The sequence below is a fragment of the Vigna unguiculata genome, chromosome 5, assembly GCF_004118075.2.
Source record: "Vigna unguiculata cultivar IT97K-499-35 chromosome 5, ASM411807v1, whole genome shotgun sequence".
In the NCBI taxonomy this organism is placed as follows: Eukaryota; Viridiplantae; Streptophyta; class Magnoliopsida; order Fabales; family Fabaceae; genus Vigna; species Vigna unguiculata.
The window spans coordinates 44,390,916-44,411,463 of NC_040283.1; the positions used below are offsets into that span (position 1 = coordinate 44,390,916).

The 20,548-nt window shown below is 28.4% G+C and overlaps 2 protein-coding genes and 1 non-coding gene across 4 annotated transcripts; all 3 read right to left on the minus strand.

The window, feature by feature from the left end:
• Window positions 1–143: 143 nt before the first annotated feature.
• Window positions 144–4,588, minus strand: LOC114185948 (MLO-like protein 6). 2 transcript variants are annotated; one of them, XM_028073924.1, is made up of 15 exons: window positions 4,355–4,588; window positions 4,215–4,272; window positions 3,878–4,104; window positions 2,888–3,004; window positions 2,715–2,775; window positions 2,417–2,505; window positions 2,155–2,229; window positions 1,905–1,999; window positions 1,758–1,807; window positions 1,615–1,655; window positions 1,338–1,511; window positions 1,192–1,227; window positions 964–1,031; window positions 819–879; window positions 144–721 (listed from the first exon to the last, which is right to left on the minus strand). In XM_028073924.1, the coding sequence occupies exons 1-15, from the start codon at window positions 4,463–4,465 to the stop codon at window positions 338–340; spliced, it is 1,647 nt and encodes a 548-aa protein (XP_027929725.1). In that variant the 5' UTR covers window positions 4,466–4,588; the 3' UTR covers window positions 144–337. The 2 variants fall into 2 exon arrangements, with proteins under 2 accessions (XP_027929725.1, XP_027929726.1); XM_028073925.1 differs by lacking the exons at window positions 144–721; window positions 819–879 and having other exon boundaries at window positions 960–1,031.
• A 3,315-nt stretch (window positions 4,589–7,903) lies between these two features.
• On the minus strand, window positions 7,904–12,378 carry LOC114184765 (MLO-like protein 6). The gene is made up of 15 exons (XM_028072076.1): window positions 12,280–12,378; window positions 12,126–12,183; window positions 11,833–12,047; window positions 10,428–10,544; window positions 10,279–10,339; window positions 9,974–10,062; window positions 9,793–9,867; window positions 9,506–9,600; window positions 9,366–9,415; window positions 9,228–9,268; window positions 8,963–9,136; window positions 8,814–8,849; window positions 8,671–8,738; window positions 8,518–8,578; window positions 7,904–8,439 (listed from the first exon to the last, which is right to left on the minus strand). The coding sequence occupies exons 3-15, from the start codon at window positions 12,040–12,042 to the stop codon at window positions 8,017–8,019; spliced, it is 1,500 nt and encodes a 499-aa protein (XP_027927877.1). The 5' UTR covers window positions 12,043–12,047; window positions 12,126–12,183; window positions 12,280–12,378; the 3' UTR covers window positions 7,904–8,016.
• A 1,197-nt stretch (window positions 12,379–13,575) lies between these two features.
• Window positions 13,576–13,647, minus strand: TRNAP-AGG. Its single transcript has one exon. It is a non-coding gene; the product is annotated as a tRNA-Pro (tRNA).
• Between the last annotated feature and the right edge of the window lie 6,901 nt (window positions 13,648–20,548).

Consider the following 20,548-nt stretch of genomic DNA (forward strand, 5'->3'; position numbering starts at 1 on the left):
AAAGTAGGAAGCAAAACTTAAAAGATGAGTTTTTTCATAAGTTAGAACTAGCTGATACATAAATCTAAAAAATATATATCTAAAAAAAAATCTCTATGGACAAATTTCTAGAAAAAAAAATCTTTTTTCCTTCTTATTTATTTTGTCTCTATAAATTCTTGCGAAAAGCTTTGTCCATTGAAATTCAACCGGAGGAATTCCTACAACTATGTCTATAAAACTATACATAAAAGATCATTATTACAACCTCTCTTGTGTTATTTTGAGTTTTTTCACATTTTATACAAGAGTTTAAAACTCACGCACCATAAAATCTAAGTGCTATGTAAAATTTTAATCATTTATTATCAAATGAAAACTCCTTGCTATGTTCAATATTAATCTCGTGTTGACTCCGGTCATTGACATTTTCTGGTGGGCCATGATCCAACTGATCCATTTCCATTTCCTGATGATGCACCTTAGATGATGGGCCTAAATCGATCTCATAGGGATGCTGGGCCTCAGAGTTAGTGGGATAGGTGTCCGTTTCACTGTGCCAACGGCGTAAGAGATGGGCCTGAGACACAGAATGATCGGGGGTTGTGGGCCCTGACAATGGGGTTTGCGTCTGTGATCTACGGTTCTGTTGCTTTACGTGTTTCTTGGCTCCGTGGTGCCAATTCCTCAGAGCCATGGCTACTCGTTCGTTGAATATGGTTGATTTCATGGTTGAACCCATCTGTTCCAACACATCACCAATCAATTTTTATTCATTCCTTAATCCTCTTTCAGAAACCCTAAATTAGAAACGTTAAACACAAACTAAACTAAACTACCTGTGTGACGAGGGCATAGAGAGGAAGAGTAACGTAGCTGCAGAGGAATTGAACGAAAACCCTGCCACATCAACCACGTTAATTTTATTCGATTAACTTAAGATTAATATTTGCAAAGTTTTAATTAGCATGAGTGTGTTCTCACCCCATTGAGATTTTGATCACCACATCCTCCGTCTGCGAATGGAAACAAGATTTCATCCCAAACTGAAGCTGAAAAAGAAAGTTCCATAATTCATATAAGTAAGTGAAAAACACGACAGTGCTATTCATCAAGAATATAAATAGCAACGTTAGATATGTTATGTTATGTATCTTAGTGTGGAAAATTTTCGTTTTCATTGGTATGTAGAAAAAAAGAAGCACGACTAACCGCAGTCCATGAAAAGTAGGCGAGTTGGAAAGAGTTCTATTCCGATGAACATGCAAGAAAAAGAGACATAGAAGACTTTGGATTAATTAAGAATGTTTCATTTGATTGATGTTGATGCTTTGAACAAATGGTGTACGCATTGAAACCTGAAAGAGCACGAAATTGACGAGGTAGAGAATGAGTCGAGGTTTGTTAAACCAGAAGAGATCATCCCCAGGTTGAACCAGTGGCACGCCCTTTACAACCTCTCCACGTTCTTGAATTCTTTGACCCATCTTCGTTATTATCACTTGCAGCTTAGTTCCCACTAATAGAACAATCTGCATGCATTTTCACCACGTTAATTATGATTACAAAAAGTAAAATATTGTTAATTATTGATTAAGCTAAGGCTTAATTAACGTTTAATTTGCATGTGCTTACAATCAAAGGAGCAAATGGAAGCCACAGATAAGAGTACCAGCCTGATATCATATACAAAAATTATGTAAGGAAACGTAAGTTATGTACTTACCTTCATATATCATAAGAAATTATTAAGCTTGGTGAGTTATTATAAGAAGTACCATGGGTGTGAAACAGGAGAAAAAGCACTGTGATGAACCAGATTGGAGGACTGAAATATTAGAAAGAGAGGAGTTAATTAATTATACAATAATTTTACTACTTTTGCGATAAGTAATTCAGAAGAGAGAAAGAGACAAGCACAAAACCTGATTTCAACCACCACTTTGAAGTCTTCTTCCAAACTTCTTTTGATATATTGCCGAAAATCGAATTTATGGCGACTTTGAGGCCCCAAATGTGCCTAAAGAAATTCAAGTTATATTTCATTAAGAACACATTTCATATGTTTCATGTTAAGTTTGCAATTTTGTTATGTTTCTCATAAGTTATAGGGATTTTTTTCATTAGAGACTAATTGTAGTTGGTGAAATTAGTAAAGGAGTGTGATGTGATTACCATCATAAATCCATGCCTCAAGGTCAAGTAATCAACTTTAGGAACTGAGCGTACGAACTGCCTGAAGAAACAAACCTGTACATAGCAATAAGGTAAAGAAAACAAATAGCTGAGGATGTGTGATAAAAAAAGCTCGCTACAATGAAAAAATGATCACGACATTTCATATATAAGCTCTAATATGCAATCTTTGAGATTGATACTCTTTTATGTATACATGAACTTGGAAAAAAAGAAGAAACACAAGCTTGAAATGACTTACAATCCAAACAAGGATAGTATGTTGAGTCCAGAAACTCAAGTGTCTTCTTCCAAACGATGTTTCTCTTGCAAATCTAAACCGTTCTGGATCTGTACAGTAAAAACAACAGACAAAATGTGAGTTTATGCACTACTTTTCTTTCAAACGGTTATACTTTAATTAAAATATCCTTATTACTCATTAATGGTAGTTAAGACTTAGAAGACATATATAATAAAGTGAGGATTTAATCAACCAAATTTTTAACCTAATTCTTAAATGTTTTGAAATTTGAAGAGTATAGTGTGCAGAGACAAACCGTGTGAAAATTGATACTGTGCTGTTTTTGTTTCCTCTTCCCATCGTTTCCACCTTCTCATCTATTATTGATTTATTCGACAAAATGAGTAAATCAGAGCCAAGAGTTATAAACGTTGTAAAAGAATCAAACATACATGTTTTCTTAATTAATATAGATATTTTATTGGTTACCTTTGCCCTACCCAGAGCCAGAGTGAGAATGCAGTAAAGGACGTGAAAAACAGCCAGCACGAAGATGAATATATGAAGTTGATGAATGCCCTCTGATGAGACAAATGGGACTTTACCCTATTTCACAATATAAAACACATTATATTTTAAATTTAGATTAGGAATTGAAATATGATTTTAAAATCTTACGTCAAGTATAAGAATGAAAAATCTACGAAATTATTGTTTTAAATTTTAGACTAAAAGTAGATTCGTATTTTTTATAAGAATTCAATCATTAATAACAAATCTTTTTTGTATTTTCTTATGGAGAATCATAAATTAGTGCAAATACAGTATTTTTATTCTTTTTCAATATTTCTTGTTGAAGATAAAAGTTTAACAATATTCATAGATTTCTAGGATAGATTTTATTTTTCTTGTTCTGAAGAGTTCCTTTAGGATTCAAGAACACGGTGATTTTTATTAAACCAAAAATAAAATAAAATGGTACAAAAAGTCAAAACATTATTAGTGCTGGAAATTTCTAGTTTCACGACAAAGAAAAATGCTCATGGAAATCTTCCATGACCGCGGACATTTAATCGAATATGAAGAAGTCAACATCGCAGTCAAATTAAATATCATTTAAGAAAATGCTGACAGATTAAAAAAAACGATTTCATTCCTAAATAAAATCCCTTTTTATATCTTTACCTACGTCTGTTATTCTTAAAAATATAAGAGCACTATGATACTTTGAAGTTATAATTTTTAAAGGTATACCAACAAATTTTGAAACACACTTGAACATATATTATTTTATCTTTTAATTTTTTTATAAATATAAAGCTTAACCTTTTAATGATCAAAACACACTTTTAAAAATAGATTTTTAAGTTCTGGTGTAAAAAAAAAAAAAAAATCCTTTCTTAAAATTTGACAGCAGCACTAATACTTTGAAGTTATATAATTTCTTAAAATCTGACACAGTAAGATATATATATATACCTGTGCCGCACACTTGTCAGTTCCTCCGGCAGCCAAAAGACGGCGTTGATTTTGGTGATGATCGGAAGCGAAAAGGTCCGAGAATAATCTCCGGGCATCGGTTTTGTGGTCTCTTTGGTGGGTGCAGGGGTGGAATGTGGCAGCAACCTTTTCTGATATACATATCCTCGATATTACACTTTGTCCCACCGTTAGAAGCAGCGATATGAACCCCAATAACATAAGTTCTGAATCCAATCAAAAATCCAACTCAATACTCATTAATCAAGCTTCAACTAATCCCTCACACACGAAACTCGAAAGGTTCAGATTCACACACACACACACACACACACACCTGATTTGATCTTTTCAAGTGACTCATGCAGCGCTCTTTTGTGCTTCTTCTTCAACCACTGCTCCAAGATACACGGTGCAGCGATTATTACAGTATTCATAATTAAGATTAAACAGTTACAGATATGAAATATAGATAACCTTTCCTATTAGGTTGAAGATGTATTCGATGATGATAGATACAGAGAGCAAAACGAAGCAAACAACGGCCACCGCCCAGGTCGGAGTTTCCTCCAAGCTTCTTCCTTCCATCTTCTTCGCTTATTGCCTTCTTAATTCCTTTCAATCTATATAAATAGATTGCAGATTATGAGTGCCAAGTACAAACTTAGCTAGCTCCCCGATTTTGAACGAAAATAAAATCTATGTCCTAGTTAGTTGTGTAGTGTGGTGAAGGTTATCACAACGTTAGAAAATTGTCCTTTTATAATAAATTGTATACATGATAACTTTATTCATTTTTATAGTAGTTAATTATCTTTAAAATCGCATAAATTTAGATTTTTATCAAACCAATACTATTATATGGACTGTTCCGATTGATGATTTGACGTGCTTAATTTTGTAGAGAGAGACTTTTTGTTACTTAATTTGTTGCTTATTTTACTCATTATATAATTTTTTTAAGAAAATAAAGATCAGAGAAGTCATATCATCAAATTATGGTCATGATGACTCACAAAACTTGACCAAAACGAATTAATATCCTAAAAAAAATTGAAATTTTATTATATAAATAACATGTGTTTATTACTTATCTAAACAACATTTTTAACAAGGTTTAAAAGGCGAAATTAAAAGAAATATTATTCAAATTATGGGAAAAAAATTATATTTTATATTAGACTGGTTACTTCAAAATTAAGGGGTTAAAAAGGTATTTAAAATATTATTTATTCTGTACTATATATTTTGATTGATGGTAGACCGTAATAAATACTAGTGGTAATATTTGAAGAAGGAAAAAAAAAAGTGAGTATAAGACTAAATAAATGTTGTGTGTATTAAATCACTGGAATGACGTGCAGAGTGGACAAGCGCACGTAATCTTCCAATCAGATGCACTGAATCCTGATGATACAGGATTCTTTAAATTTTTTAAAAATAAAATTATGATGAATTTCTAAACTCTGAATGTAGTTATATTATATATCATTAATTAATTTTATCTCTAGCTAATATATAAGTTTCGACCCAAGAACCTGACGATATTGTCTTGTTTACACTGTAATTTCTGAGTTGATAAAAATTTCTGGTTTACACTACAATTTGGTCCCTTTTGTCTTGTAATTGAACAAACAGTTTGGTTGAAGACAGTGACTGCTTATAATTAGTTTGCCAACTCTGACTTACCATATTTGAAACTGGATAAGGAATCGTGTAGGAAAATAAATTAAAAAAAAAAAAAAACTGAATCAATGTCTCATTTATAAACTGAAGACATATGCAGTATACTTTTTTTTCCTCCGGTGATGCATAGTTAACTTTTACTTCAGTAAATTAAAAGAATTTGACTATATACCAACTAAACTATAATATTAATATTAACTTAAATCATAAATATGAGAGTCCAAATATCAAATATATAATTTTTATGATATGGGTAGGAACCTTCAGGACACTATGGTCTAAATTAAAAATAATGATACCTAGGGTGCTACGCATTAACGCTATAATGTCAAGAAGTGGCTGCAACTCTTCTTTGTGATAAGTTGAATTTGAATGAATTAATTCACGAATAGGTTACCCTTTTTAACTCTTTTTGGTTATATTTTTTTCTTTGGGAATTTCGTGGAATTAATTTAGCAAGGAAAGAAAGTGTGTTAAAATGCAACTAGGTGCAGTATAAGTTATAACCCCACTTGCTCAAATTAAAAAGAAAAAAAAAGGCATAGAACTGATCAAATAAGTATTCATGAACATTAAAAACTAAAATCTAGATAATGACTTAATTGGAGGGTAACTTTGTGTATAAGGCTTATATAAATAAATGCTGCCACTTAGTTGACTGACCTTTGTGCCTGCCAAACAAAATTCCCATCTAGATTGTATGAATAAACTTTTATGAGGTTTTGAACCATGGTTACCTCCGATTTTCATTTTCGAAAATATTTTTATTCTTATTCTTTTTATTAAATATATTATCAATTTCACTATTTTAAAAAATATTAGTTATGAGTTATTGTCGCACACCTACATTATTTAAAAATATTATATATATAAATAAATTTTTGAATTTACTAAATTTCATCGATATAATGGGTTTATGGGTCTTGATCCTTATATGGTGCTCTACTTTTTCAATTCTGGTCAATGTGGGACTTAGACTCACACTTGGATTCCTAACAATTTCGACCTTAAGTTAGTTGAGATTATTATAATCAATCACTCAGTTCAAAATATTATCCTTTTTAAATTTCGGAATTCTATCCCAATTTTGTACTCAAAAGAAGCATTGAAGGATTAAAGGAAGAATATATATATATTTGAACTATCATAGGTCTTGATTAAATGTGAATGAATTTGGTGTACAGAAACCTAACAACATCTTGAATGTGATGATTGATCTCAATGATACTATCTCAACAGACTTAAAGGTCAGAATATTAACATGGACGAAAATGAGGTTCTGAAGACAAATTCTCGTTCTCCAAGGAAATAGAAAAATGGTTTCAAAGATTTGAGATGATGGATTTTAGAGAGTGAATGAATGAATTTGTATAGATTTGGAGGTAAAGTTTGAGTTGCTTTTTTTTAAGGGATTTGAAGGTGAAAGTGAGTAGATTTAGGAGTAAAGTTTTTAAAAAAATTTAGAGATTAACTTATATGATAGATAAAAAAGTTTTAATAAATTAATTAAAATTACTATTTTGACCTTATATGTTGGGTCTTTTGAGAGATGATTACCAAGGAGGTACAATATTAATAAGACATGAGTCCAACTCACATATAAGGAATTGACACTACTGTCAACCCAAAACCTTAAAGCTTAGTTTATGGATCTTCATTCTTATATGATGCTCAATTTTCTCATATTTACTTAATGTGAGACTTAGACCCACACTTAAATTTTTAACAAAATATATATATATATATATATATATATATATATAATCATGTAACATGGAATCGGTTCTTCCGACCTATAATCATGTAAACACTAATATAGGTATAATTGTAAAAGCAAAGATTCATTCCCAAATCACCCCGCAATCAAGATTGGAAAAACTCATCATCTTGCAAATTTGTTCCTTCTGTCACCCTCCAATCGCATGATAGCATATGAATAGGCACTCGTGGATCCGTGCCTCACAATCCCTTTGAATAGTTTATCCTCTCAAAGGAATTCAGCATTGGTCTTAATTACGAGTATGAAATAGTGGTTTCATAGAAAAACATTCGTTATCCTTATACCTTGATAGAAGATTTATTCCAAATACTTAATAATGACATATCATTTTAAAAATTGAGATCAAATATAATTTAAATATATTTTTCTCCCTCGATCCTCTAGACGTATTTTAATGATATATTGTGATAGGTCTTTTAGAAGCTAAAACATATAGATGGAAAATTTGCATTAAGAAACGTGGCATTTTCAAAAAAAAATAAAAATAACTAACTAATTTACCTTTCAATGAAGGGATACATAACCAAGAAGAAATGTTTTATAAGAAAAAAAAACGCATAAAACAAAACAATATATTAACCCCCACGTTTTGCTTCCTTGGAGTTATACAAAGATGAAATGCTACTAAAATCATGATCACCTTTGTCGTATTGGCATCTAATAAAAATTGTTGTCATCTTTTATCGAAAGAAAATTCTTGCTTGTCTTCAATATCAATATCAATCTGGTTTTGATTAAGATCTGAGACCTGATCCATGTCAATTTCCATCTCCATCTCCATTTCCTGCTGTTCAATGGAAGAAGTAGCTGCAGCATTAACCTTGGAGGAAGGGGGTGAATGGATCCCATAAGGAAGATGTGCCTCAAAATCCAACCTTATCGGAGAAGATGGATAAGTCACCATTTCACTGTGGTACCGTCTCAGCAGATTACCCTGAGACTTAGGATGCTTCGGTGTTGAAGGTCTCGTTGAAAATGGACTCTGCGATCGTAATCCACGCTTCTCTTTTACGTTCTTCTTCGCTGTGTGGTGCCAATTTCTCAGAGCCATCGCTACTCTTTCGTTGAAAATCGTTGCCTTCATCGTTGAACCCATCTGTTCAACTCTTACAAATTATAATCACTCTGATCACTACAACGTAAAATTTTATAAACACAATAATCATTAAACTACCTGCGTCACGAGAGCATAAAGAGGAAGAGTAACGTAGCTGCAAAGGAATTGAACGAAGATCCTGCAACACCATCCGTGTCAATTTTATACAATAAACGTGAGAATATTATTTGCAGAACAAAGTTTTTGAATGAGTTGCTAAATTGGACACACCCCATTGAGATTCTGATCACCACGTCCTGCTTTTGGGAATGGAAACAGGACTTCATCATAAATTGAAGCTGAAAAACATAGAAGAAAACAAGATAAAAATGTGAGCAGAATTCAGATAACTTCATTTATTTAGCTTTTCTTACCGCAGCCCATGAAAAGAATGCAAGCTGAAAAGCGTTCTGTTCCAATGATCATCACGCCAGAAAAGAAACATGTAAAACTTGGATTATTAGTCTCTAATTCATTAAGAAGTTTCATTTTGACAAATACTTGATGCTATTGTTGAACATACCTGAAAGAGCACAAAATTGATGAGGTATAGAATAAGACGAGGTTTGTTAAACCAGAAGAGGTGATCCCCTGGTTGCACCAGTGGCATTCCCCTTACAACCTCTCCACGTTCTTGAATTCTTTGACCCATCTTCGTTATTATCACTTGCAGCTTCATTCCCACCAATAGAACAATCTACGTGCATTTTCACCACGTTAATTATGAATACAAAGAATAAAATATCATTATTATTGATTAAGCTGAGGCTTAATTTGCATGTGCTTACAATCAAAGGAGCAAATGGCAGCCACAGATAAGAGTACCAGCCTGAACATATATACAAATGAGTGCGTGGACACATAATAATGATCAATAAAATGATTGATTCAGCTTAGTGAATTATGCGATGTATTAGTTCACTCACCGTGAGTATTAAACAGGAGAAAAAGCACTGTGATGAACCAGATTGGAGGACTACAAAATTTGAAAGAAAGCATGCTTATGTATGGCACTTGAAAATTCTAAAAATATAGAACAAGAATAAGGACACAGAGATGGTAAAACCTGATTTCGACGACCACTTTGAAGTCCTCTTCCAAAGATCTTTTGATATATTTCCGAAAGTCGAATTTCTGGTGACTGTGAGGCCCCAAATGCGCCTAAGGAAATTCAAGTTATGTTTCATTAAGAAGACAAGTTCAGAGAGTTTATACCAACTTCGTTTGGATCGTTCTGGTTCATATTTTTCAAAATTTTAGTCCAATAGATTTCATACAAGAGTTAAATAAGATTCAAGTTAAGTTTGTAATTTAATGTTTGCTGCAATATACTTATGTTGGTGATGTGATTACCATCATAAATCCATGCCTCAAGGTCAAGTAATCAACTTTAGGAACTGAGCGTACGAACTGCCTGAAGAAACAAACCTGCACAGAAACATTTGATTTGCAAAAGGTGTGGTGGAATTAGAAACTTCTGCTCCAACATAAGGACAACATTGGTCAATGGTCAGGGTCATAATGGTATACTTACTATCCAAACCAGGACAACATTTTGGGTCCAGAAACTAAGGTGTCTTCTTCCAAACGATGTCTCTCTTGCAAATCTGAATCGTTGGGGATCTGCGCTAAATAACAACACACAAATATTGCACTTATAATTGTGACCATTTCTGGCTTGTCTAAATTACAAATATTTCATTGAAAACTTGTTTGGTTGTTAAAGAATTTTCTAAACAACTTTTACTCGTATCACTAAAAAGACCATTAATTTTATTCACAGTTACATTTTTCTCAAACTAATATTGAAAATGCATTTGAATTATGCAGAGGACGAACCGTGTGAAAATTGATACTCTGCTGTCTTGGTTTCTACTTCCCATCGTTTCCACCTTCTCATCTATATATGGAGTTTGAATTGAAGAACATAACAACTGAGATAATATAAGTTGATAAAGAATATAAATAGATATTTTGTTGGTTATTACCTTTGCCCTACCCAGAGCCAGAGTGAGAATGCAGTAAAGGACGTGAAAAACAGCCAGCACGAAGATAAATATATGAAGTTGATGAATGGCTCCCGATGAGACAAATGGGACTTTACCCTATGCAGTTTTGCAATAAAAAACACATTAGTTAGGACCCCTAACCTAAACTAGAATTTCTAGAGATAAATAAATTAAGCAATTCAAGTATAGTTATTATTTGCATTATGTCTTGCCCTGGTTTTCATACGTATACTTAGATTTTTGGGATGTGCTTATAAAGGGTTGATTTTGACAGAAAGTTGAGTTTTGAAATTAGATTTAATATATTTTAGAGAATAGATTGGGTGGTGCTTCGAGTTGCTTCAGTTGGTCTAGTGTTTTATATTCTTTAAAAGTATTGTGATTAATAATAAATTTTTTTATTTAATGGATAAATTTCTAAAACATTATATATATATATATAGTTTAATACCATTCTTTTTCTTATATTTGTAATGGTGCATTCGATATATATCTTCCCTTCATTTATTTTTTAATCAATATGGTCTTTCAAAGCTAATATCTTTCTTCTCATTTTACTTGTAAACAATAAATACGTAAAAGGAGTGACAGACTGTATTAGTATATATCAATTTATATTTTTTAAATGACATAAATATTTAGTTAACAAAAAAGAACCATATTGAATATTTAAAAAAAATATAAAATCAAATTGAGTAAAAGATAAATAGAAGAAAAATCGAATCATTCTTATAAATTAGGAGTTAAAAATATTATTAAACATATATATATATATATATATTATTCGAATTTAATATTTTGTATTATTGGATTTCGAATTTAATATTTTGTATTATTGGATTTAGTTATAGAAATATGTAAATATTACCATATTACATTATATATATATATATATATATAACTAAAGTCTTATTAATCAGGTTGGAAAAAGATAATCTCAAGTGAAATATATTCCTTACTCATTCCTTGTTAAACTTAAAAAGTCAAATTTTTAAATGAAGCAAAAATCACTACCCATATATATGAAATGAATGAAAGTAGTTAATTTTTTTCTTCTTTTTTGAGGAGGGATTGATCACATAGTGGATTTTCTTCAAACTAAATATAAATATAAGGTAATTAATTAATAATTAATGGTGGATATTTCTAACCCTGTGTTTGCGGCAAAGAACAGTGTCCGTTCCTTTGTTTGGTTGAAATTTTTTGGCTAACAAGTCCCTTATCATAAACATGTACATTCATGTTTTCTTTGTAAGGAAATATAAGGAGATGAATATTTCTGTCAATAAATTATAATATTGAATAAATTTAACGCATAACAGAAGTGTATTAAAAAAATATATGTATGCCTGGAGAGAGGATCTAACCCTACATACATAAATACCTGGGCGGCACAGTTGTCGTCCGATGGTACCGACGCTAAAATGTGGCGGTTATTGTGGTAATCGTCGTCTTCTAACGGCGGAGGGTCTTTTTTCTTCCCTCTTGTGTGAGTGCAAGGGTGAAACGTCCCTGCAACCTTTTCTGATATGCATATCCTCGATATCAGACTTTGCCCTACCGTTAGCAGCAACGATATGAACCCTAATAACATAAGCTCTGCATATTCATGCAATCTAACTTTTAGTTTCTTTCTCACTCAAACAAGTTAATTCAACGGTTCAGACTGCCTCAAACCTGATTTGATCTTTTCAAGTGACTCGTACAGAGCTCTCTTGTGTTTCTGCTTCAACCACTTCTCGTATCAACATACACATACACAGTGTATTAGGGTTCATAACAAAATAAAATACTTACACATATGTAACTAATAATATGAATATATATATACCTTTCCTATTAGATTGAAGATGTATTCGATGATTATAGATACCGAGAGCAAAACAAAGCAAACGGTGGCCACCGCCCAGGTAGGTGTTTCGTCTAAATTCCTTCCTCCACTTCCTGCCATGCTTCTCAAGTTCCTACTTTCTTTCTTTTTTTTTCTTATTATTTGTTCTTATTCTTGTCGCTTGTAGGTGTATAAATAGGTACCATTACTTTAATCCATTCAAAATTCCCTTCAATTGCTGAAATTCTCCAACTTCGTATTAAAATCCATTTCTTGTCAACTGTTAATACATTTTTACTTCTATGTGAGATATAAGTTCACTTATATTAACGTGTCATCATTCAAAATTTTATTCGAGATTTCAAATTTATTAGAGATTAGAAAAAAATTATAATAGATAGAGAAATGCAAATATAATATTGGAAATTGATTTTGTAAAGTTAGTTAAATTAAGTTTAAAATTCTACTTTTAATTATGAATAAATTAGAAAATACATGATAATGAAATTTTCGTATCAACGATAAGATATTAGCATTAATTTGGATATTGAAATCCAAAATGGTAGTAGCTGAAGTCTACGTACAAGTTGTGTGCGTAGGTATTAAATTACTAGAATGGTGACGTGGGAAGTTGGTTACTGCATGAATCCTTGAAATGAGAGGTATATGTTTTGGACCAATGCTTCGTCAATTTTCCATTCGCAGATCCAAACTTCATTTGGAATTCCTCAGTTAATTAACGTTGCAGGTCACAAAATTAAAAACAAAATTAATGAACAACATTGTTGCTGGTTCCCAGAGAGAGATGGAATTAAAATTTCTGGTTTGTCGTACAACTTTTTCTTCTGGTTAATTAACAAACTGATCCTTCTTGAAGACTGAGTTCAATGAGCGTAATTACGTGCCAAACTATACTTTAATCAACCCGGTTTAGAGTTACTAATCTTAAAGTATTCAGATAATATAGTTGTTGCAACCTAGTTGACTCACCTTTGTACCACTTCCATATACGTGGATTTCATAATGTATGCACCATGATTTGGCATGTAACACTATTACTTGCCTAATTAAATACTAATAAATGCTCAAAGTATCCAAAAGAATTCCTCACGCACACAAGTTATTTTTATTCATTATAATTTCTTTTGTGTCAAGTTATTTGTATTAAAAAATGTCAATTGATTAATTTAAATAATAAACTATTATTTGTGAATATTCGTGTTACACATCTACTTTCGTCACAGGGGTCGCTGTAACTTGCTTATTAAAAAGAAGTTTAACAAAATCAAAAAATTTGGGGCATTCCGAGAATTGAACTCGGGACCTCTCGCACCCTAAGCGAGAATCATACCACTAGACCAAATGCCCTTACATGTTTTCTCTAGAAACTTGTCATAATTTGTTAATCATATAAACATATACTATTTTTGAAAATATAAAATTTGTTATCTATTGATAATAATGATTTAACAACCTAATGTTTTAAACAATATGGTAATTGACTATTGATCATTTATATTTATTCATAGTACAATTTTTTTTTTATTACGCTTACATTTTAAATGTTATAAAATAGCATGAATATGTCTACTTAGATAAATATATTTACTCTTTAATACTTGCATCTTATAAGAGTACATGTTGTAAAGTGTTTACACATTTGTTTAGTTAGTATAATTTACTCAAATATTTTGTGTAATTTAATCTTGTAATTATTTCTCTTATTAAACTAATCCACATAATTTTTTTTTTACAACTTTGGTACAATTTATTTTTAATTGATAAAAATGAATATAATATATATATATATATATATATATATATAATAGTAAATTATGTTTAAAAACAATATTTAAATAAGTTACTTAAAAAAGTTTAAATATGTTTATCGAAACTTACACATGAAACTAAAACTTATTTTTTAATCTAAATTTTGATATATTTTGATCTCAAAACTTTAAAATGAATTAATAAAGTCTTTTTATCCAAAAACATTAAGATTTTTTGTGTTAAACAATATTTTAAAGTGACATTTACACTTAAATGTATTCAAACGCTTAAAATAATTTGTAAGTAAAACAAAAATAAGAACAAAAGAAGACATGAGTGTTAAAAAGTATAAAAAATACTTTCTTCCCATAACATACACCTTTATGGGTATATAAATTGCATATTCAATAATAGAACAATTATTTCTTTTGACTAACATTTATATATAATGACAATGGTTCCGTCGCAAAGTGTCTAAAACATGAACATAAAATTCTATTGTTCTATGTCAAAATATAATTATCATAGTTCATAAAGCAGTAAGATAAGAGTTATATAAATAAGCAACAAAATTTTGACTAAAATAAATGCAAAGAAATATATAATTTATTTTTTAACGTGATTCATGCGCATGTATTGTCCACCAAAAAATAATTGAAGTATTTGGAATTAATACCTCGTATATTCGGATAGGTATTAGAATTTGTACACATACATAAATATTGAATTCTCCATATGAAAATCAAGTGCATATCTAATTTCAAGTTGACAAGTTAGATTTTTGCCCATTGATTTAAGTAATGTCTATGACTTTTCATTTCGGAATAGATGACTATTTTTATTGAATATACCTGCCAATCAAAACCAAATTATACGAAATAATGCATTAGAATTACACAACACTATATTTAGGTAAATAATTATACTTTGAAATAGGAGAACTTTGTGTGAATCTGAAATATCTAAAATATTTAACAGATTTAAATGTGTAAAAGGTATTCGTACGAAATTCTTTTTAATTTTGAGTATTTAATATCTATTAAGTAATTTTATGATAAACACGTGAAATAAAAAAAAAAAGGAAAAAGCATACAAGAGTAAAATTAAAAATAATAATTGGTATTCTTTTTTAAATCTTTGAAATAAAAGTTTAAAAAATAAATTCCCAAAGTATAATTAAATATTAATAATAATGCAGAGTTGAATAGTTGTAAGTCAATGTAAGAATTTGGAAGTGAAAAGTAGTGGTGCTTCAACAACCACGTTGGAATTTTAAATGTCCTACTTCATTTTCCATGCATTCATTCGTGGTTTCTACTTGCATACTCCATTTGAAGCAAGTTGCTTATCAAAGTTCTTAAATTAAAAAAATTGATATGCTTTTTTATAAAAAAGAATCTTATATAAGCAACTATAGATAAAGTTGTTTAGCTATAAAGAAAATAACTTTTAAAAGTTAAAAATATATTGTTGTTTGATTATAAGTGATACCATTAGAAGAAAAAAAATATTTTAATGACATTTTGAAATTATAATAAGTTTATAACAGTTTTATAATTTTATTTGAATTAATTGTTATTAAAGTGCAGCAAAACATGGATTATTTCAACTCTTATTGTTTCCTTAACATGCAATGAGAATTTTTATATAAACATCATCTAAAAAACCAAAAATAACGACTTATGAAAGTAGCTTTTGTCGTTGTCAATAAAAAAAAAAATGTCTTTGTTTCTTCTCACAATGTATTTATTTTTTATTTTTATCTTTGGATTTAATTTAGACAATCATCCACAAAAATCATCATTTAAAATAGGTTAAAATAATGGTTTGTACAATAATCATCAGCATATATATTTTTTGGGTTGTTTTTGTTTTGTAGCGTTATAAGCACCTGCATTTCAGAAAATTATCTCCCACACATTCAAGCACAAATATACATCACAATAAGAATAACTTTTTCTTTAAGAAATATTATGAAGACATCTTTATGAACTTTTTCATAATTTAAACTTTAAGAACATGATAAATCAATATATAAAATTTTATTTTTGAAATTTTAATATATTGAAATTATTTTAATCAAGGTTAATTTAAAAATTCCCTTTTGAGGACAAATAGAAGATAATAATAATAATAATAATAATAATAATATATTTATTATAATCAGGATAAACAAAAAAGAGAGAATAATTTCAATTTTAAAATAGGAATAAATGATAACTTATATATAAATAAAAATTATCTGAATTGATTTGCATTTGCTTTGGAATCTTATATCATTTAAATACTCATAAGATTATAAAATTAATAAAACTAAGCGATCTATTCAAATTCAATTAGTGAATTATTCCTTAAAACTCATTTGTTTGGTTAAATAAACATAAATAGCTAGTATATATTACTTTTTTCATTAAAATTGTTTTTTTTTCTTTCTAACATTTGTGAGTTAAACTTAAACATTCTTTAATAAATAGTAAATGTCATTTCAATTGTTATATTGTGAAAATGTTACTTAGAAATTTTCATATAACAAAATTAATTAGGTTATAAATGAGAAAACTCAAGATTAATGTCTTTTTAAAGAAATCAAGCTCAACCTTTTAATCAATATCAATTAAAAAAAGTCAAACTTAATATATCAATTTCTTTCACAAGTAAGTCCAAATTCCAAAAACTTAATTAAACAAGGTTTACGCATTTTTTTATGACCAATTAAGTAAAATATCAAATTTAGTTCAAAATGAAAAAGTACATTCTTATTTAATTTAGTCGAAGTCTAATTTTCTTTAAAATACTTAAAATCTCATAAAAATTTCACTAAATTGCAATTCACTATTTTTTTTTACATTTCAAATCCGTAGATATTTAATAATCCTTCAAAATTTGTGCTAAAAAGTTGATAACATGAGCCAGAGGGAAAATATTTAATATTATTTTACAATGCAGATATTTAATTAATTTAAAAACCTATAACATAGAAAACACATATATAATTTAAAACTAGGGAAACTTCAAAATAATGAAATTAATATTTTTCTATCAAAAAATAACGAACTGCTATTTTAATTTCTTTTACGTAATATATATACACACACATATTTATTTGACTATTTAGATATTTTGCTCCTAGAAAAAAGTTGCTCTTAAAAGATCACTAATAAAACTTACCTCTGCATATGTTGAAATGAAGTAATACAATATATATTAATGAGTTTTTTTTTTTAATGGGGAAATTCATTTATAATATAATATGTGATAAATAATAATTTTCGAAAACCTTCACTCTTAAACTTAACCAGCTAGTTTAAAAATTATATTTCGAAAATAAAAATAGAGAATTTAATGAAATCAAACTTTGACATTGATATCTTCATCACCAATATTTTTATTTTGGCAACTTAAGTTTTTAAACAAATAACATAAAAATAAACTGTTAGTCTTTTGTTTTGTCCTTTGAGCAAGTGGTTCAGCTTCAAATGTTTCAGTCAGTTTGAATATTAATTGTATTTTGGAGTGTGAATAAAGTTATCCAATCTCATAAAAAATCATCAAAACAAAAAGAAATTTTGATTATTCTTTTAATTGTATCGAATTTGTGTTTAAATATAATTATAAAAATAAATTATTTATTTGAATATAATAATAATTATATTAAATTTGTTAATCTAAATAAATAAAAAAACAAAGAAAACTACCCCTGCGTAGTTGAAGAGAAAACAATAAAACACACTAAATAAGATTTCCAGTAGCAGTGTACTGTTATAGATAAGAAAAGTTTAATGTTTAACCTGCAAATGTGAAACAATTTTTTTTTTTTTGTGCTTTCTTCTCCAAATTTGGTTCTAATAAATCATTTATCGTCTATTTCCCTCTCTCCCTGTTCGTTGTGCTTTCATCTTATGTATTGGCTATAACAAATTATACAATATACTGTTTAATGTGTTGATTTAATTAGCTTTTACATACATTATTAAAATATTTGCAATTTTGGACTAAATTTCACTTTATATTAAATAAATTTACATACATTTGTACAGAATACGTTATTTTTCAATCTTCCTCTAAATTTGAAGTTTTATTAAAATTTTAATTAATGTCATTAATCGTCCTTTATTTATTTTAGTGTTTATATTTTTATTTGTTCCTGTAATTAAATTGGATTTTTTATTAAATTTTAATTAATGCAGAATTTAGTAAAACTTGAATACAAAATACAGAAATTATAAATGATATTTTATTAAATACAAAATTTAATGTTGAATTTTTATTAAATTTTAATTAATTGATATGATATTTCAAAAATATAAATTTTTGTGGATAGTCAATTTTCAATTATAGATAAATAAATGAAAAATTATGAAGAAAATCAAATAAAACAATATGCATGAAACTGAACTTGAAATGTAAAGGAGTGGGTTGAATTTTTAAAAAACCTTTCATAAAATAGAAATAACTGCACAAATATAATAACTGAAAAGGGATTTTTTTTTTTCAATTTTTTATAGAAATATAATACATGAAAAGTTGTGTCATCTTTGCCAATGTGTCAAACATATTCTGCAGATGATATTCCTTAAATTCATTGTTTGTGAAAATATTGCTGTTTTGGGAAACCACTAGAGGAAGACTTTGTTTCAAATGTAGGTTTTCATCTTCCTCTAAATTCAATGAAAGGAAACAAAATTCAGAGAATCCTAAATTGAAATAAATAACCAATATAATACAGAGAAAGGAGAAAAAAAGAAACCCTACATAAACAGATAAAGGACAACAAATGGTTGAGAAAGAAATAAGAAAGACCTTGTGAAAGTTTTTGAAATAGTGCGTCAGACAAACAAACGAGAATGGAGAGAGAATTATATTGTGTAGATGCAGCTTTGTTTTTAATAACTGACACAATTTTTCAAATTTTAAATATAAAAATTTATCCTCTTGTCCACATTTCGTAATATCTGTTTTATACTTAGTTATTTTAAAAATTATTTATTTTATAAATAATTTACTTTTAATCATTTTTCTACAAATCTCTTTTGTCTTAAATCATTATTTAAATTTTCTTTTACAAATCTTATTTTTTTATAATTTTATATTTAGCAACTATTTTAAAAATTATATATTTGTTGTTGATCTTAACTTTCTTGAAAATTAAAAAATGCGAATACACAAACGCGACAGCACTATGTTTGCTAGTAAAAGTAAGGAAAATAACTATTAAGAATAGAATTGAAATAGTAATTGTGGACATTAAAATAATATATTTTCTTTATATATTATTATAGATGTTATAAGTTTTAAATATAAAAAAGAAACTATTAAAAATAGAAGTGAAAATAGTAATTGTGGACATCAAAACTATGAATTTTTTATATATATACTAGCAAAAACACAGCATTATCTTGTGTGTCCGCGTTTTTTAATTTTTATAGAAATTTGAGTTAAGATAAACAATATTTACTTTTAAAATATATAATTAATTTTTAAAATAGTTGTTAAATAAAATAACTATTAAAAAAAATAATGGTTAAAGGTAAAAGAAATTTTTAAAATAACAGTTAAAAGTAAATTATTTATAAAATACTAATTAAAGAAAATTAGAAAAACAAAATGTGGACACAAAAAGATGGTCTCTTTATTTATTTATTTATATATATATATATATATATATATATATATATATATATATATATTTATTTATTTTGTTATAGAATTAACTCTTAAAAAATTATTTCCTAATTTATATATAAGCTATAAGAATTAGTTTGTAATTAAAAGTAATTTTGAAGAGATAATAATATAGAAAGGTTAAAAAATAATAAATAATTAGAAAATATAAATAAATTCATTAAGTAATAAATTATTCTTCTTTACTTTATTATTATTATTTTTTGTTTCATTTAAAGAACTTTTTTGTTTCGTTGAAACAATTTTCGTTATTTCTCAATGATGATTATTTCTTAACAACCATTTCTCAGGCAAGTGTACTGGTACGTAGTAGTATCAACAAGTGTCGTATCCACAAATAGTTAGCAAGTATATTGGTAGTTTGATTTTTGGTTTTTTGGTTTTGATAGAGTAAGTAAAAATAGATAGTAGTTATTAGATAGATTAAGTCGAGAAGAGGTTATGAATTAATTTCATCTCATCTTCTTCTACTACACCACTATCATTTTGTTTACTTATTATGCAAATCATTCAATGTCCTGAGAATACTCTTTCTATGCAAATCTAGGTTCAACCCTAATACACTATAACCTAAGGACTTCAAACCCAGTGTGATTCCTCAAACTCTTGGTAGAATGAATCATTGCTTTAATGTGCAAGACTATCTCCTTCAGCATCCCCTCTAGTTACTAAATAAGCACCAGTACATATATGATCATTGATTGGAACTTAGTTTGAGATCAATCTTTCAACTCAATCCAAACCATTGAAATAGGAAGAGTCGTCAATTCATCCACACAAGTTGAGACAAGTCTTCTAACTCAAATCAAACCGGTGA

What these genes read in the sequence shown, in the direction of transcription:
- LOC114185948 (XM_028073924.1), bottom strand. Translation starts at nt 4,465, where the DNA reads ATGGAAGGAAGAAGCTTGGAGGAAACTCCGACCTGGGCGGTGGCCGTT. An exon ending in TCTTCAACCTAATAGGAAAG is followed by an intron (nt 4,273 to 4,354) that starts GTTATCTATATT and finishes ATCTTGGAGCAG; the next exon opens with TGGTTGAAGAAGAAGCACAA. An exon ending in GTGATCAAAATCTCAATGGG is followed by an intron (nt 880 to 963) that starts GTGAGAACACAC and finishes TTGATGTGGCAG; the next exon opens with GGTTTTCGTTCAATTCCTCT.
- LOC114184765 (XM_028072076.1), bottom strand. Translation starts at nt 12,042, where the DNA reads ATGTTATTAGGGTTCATATCGTTGCTGCTAACGGTAGGGCAAAGTCTG. An exon ending in ATGTTGTCCTGGTTTGGATA is followed by an intron (nt 9,868 to 9,973) that starts GTAAGTATACCA and finishes GTTTCTGTGCAG; the next exon opens with GTTTGTTTCTTCAGGCAGTT. An exon ending in TGCCATTTGCTCCTTTGATT is followed by an intron (nt 9,137 to 9,227) that starts GTAAGCACATGC and finishes AAATGCACGTAG; the next exon opens with ATTGTTCTATTGGTGGGAAT.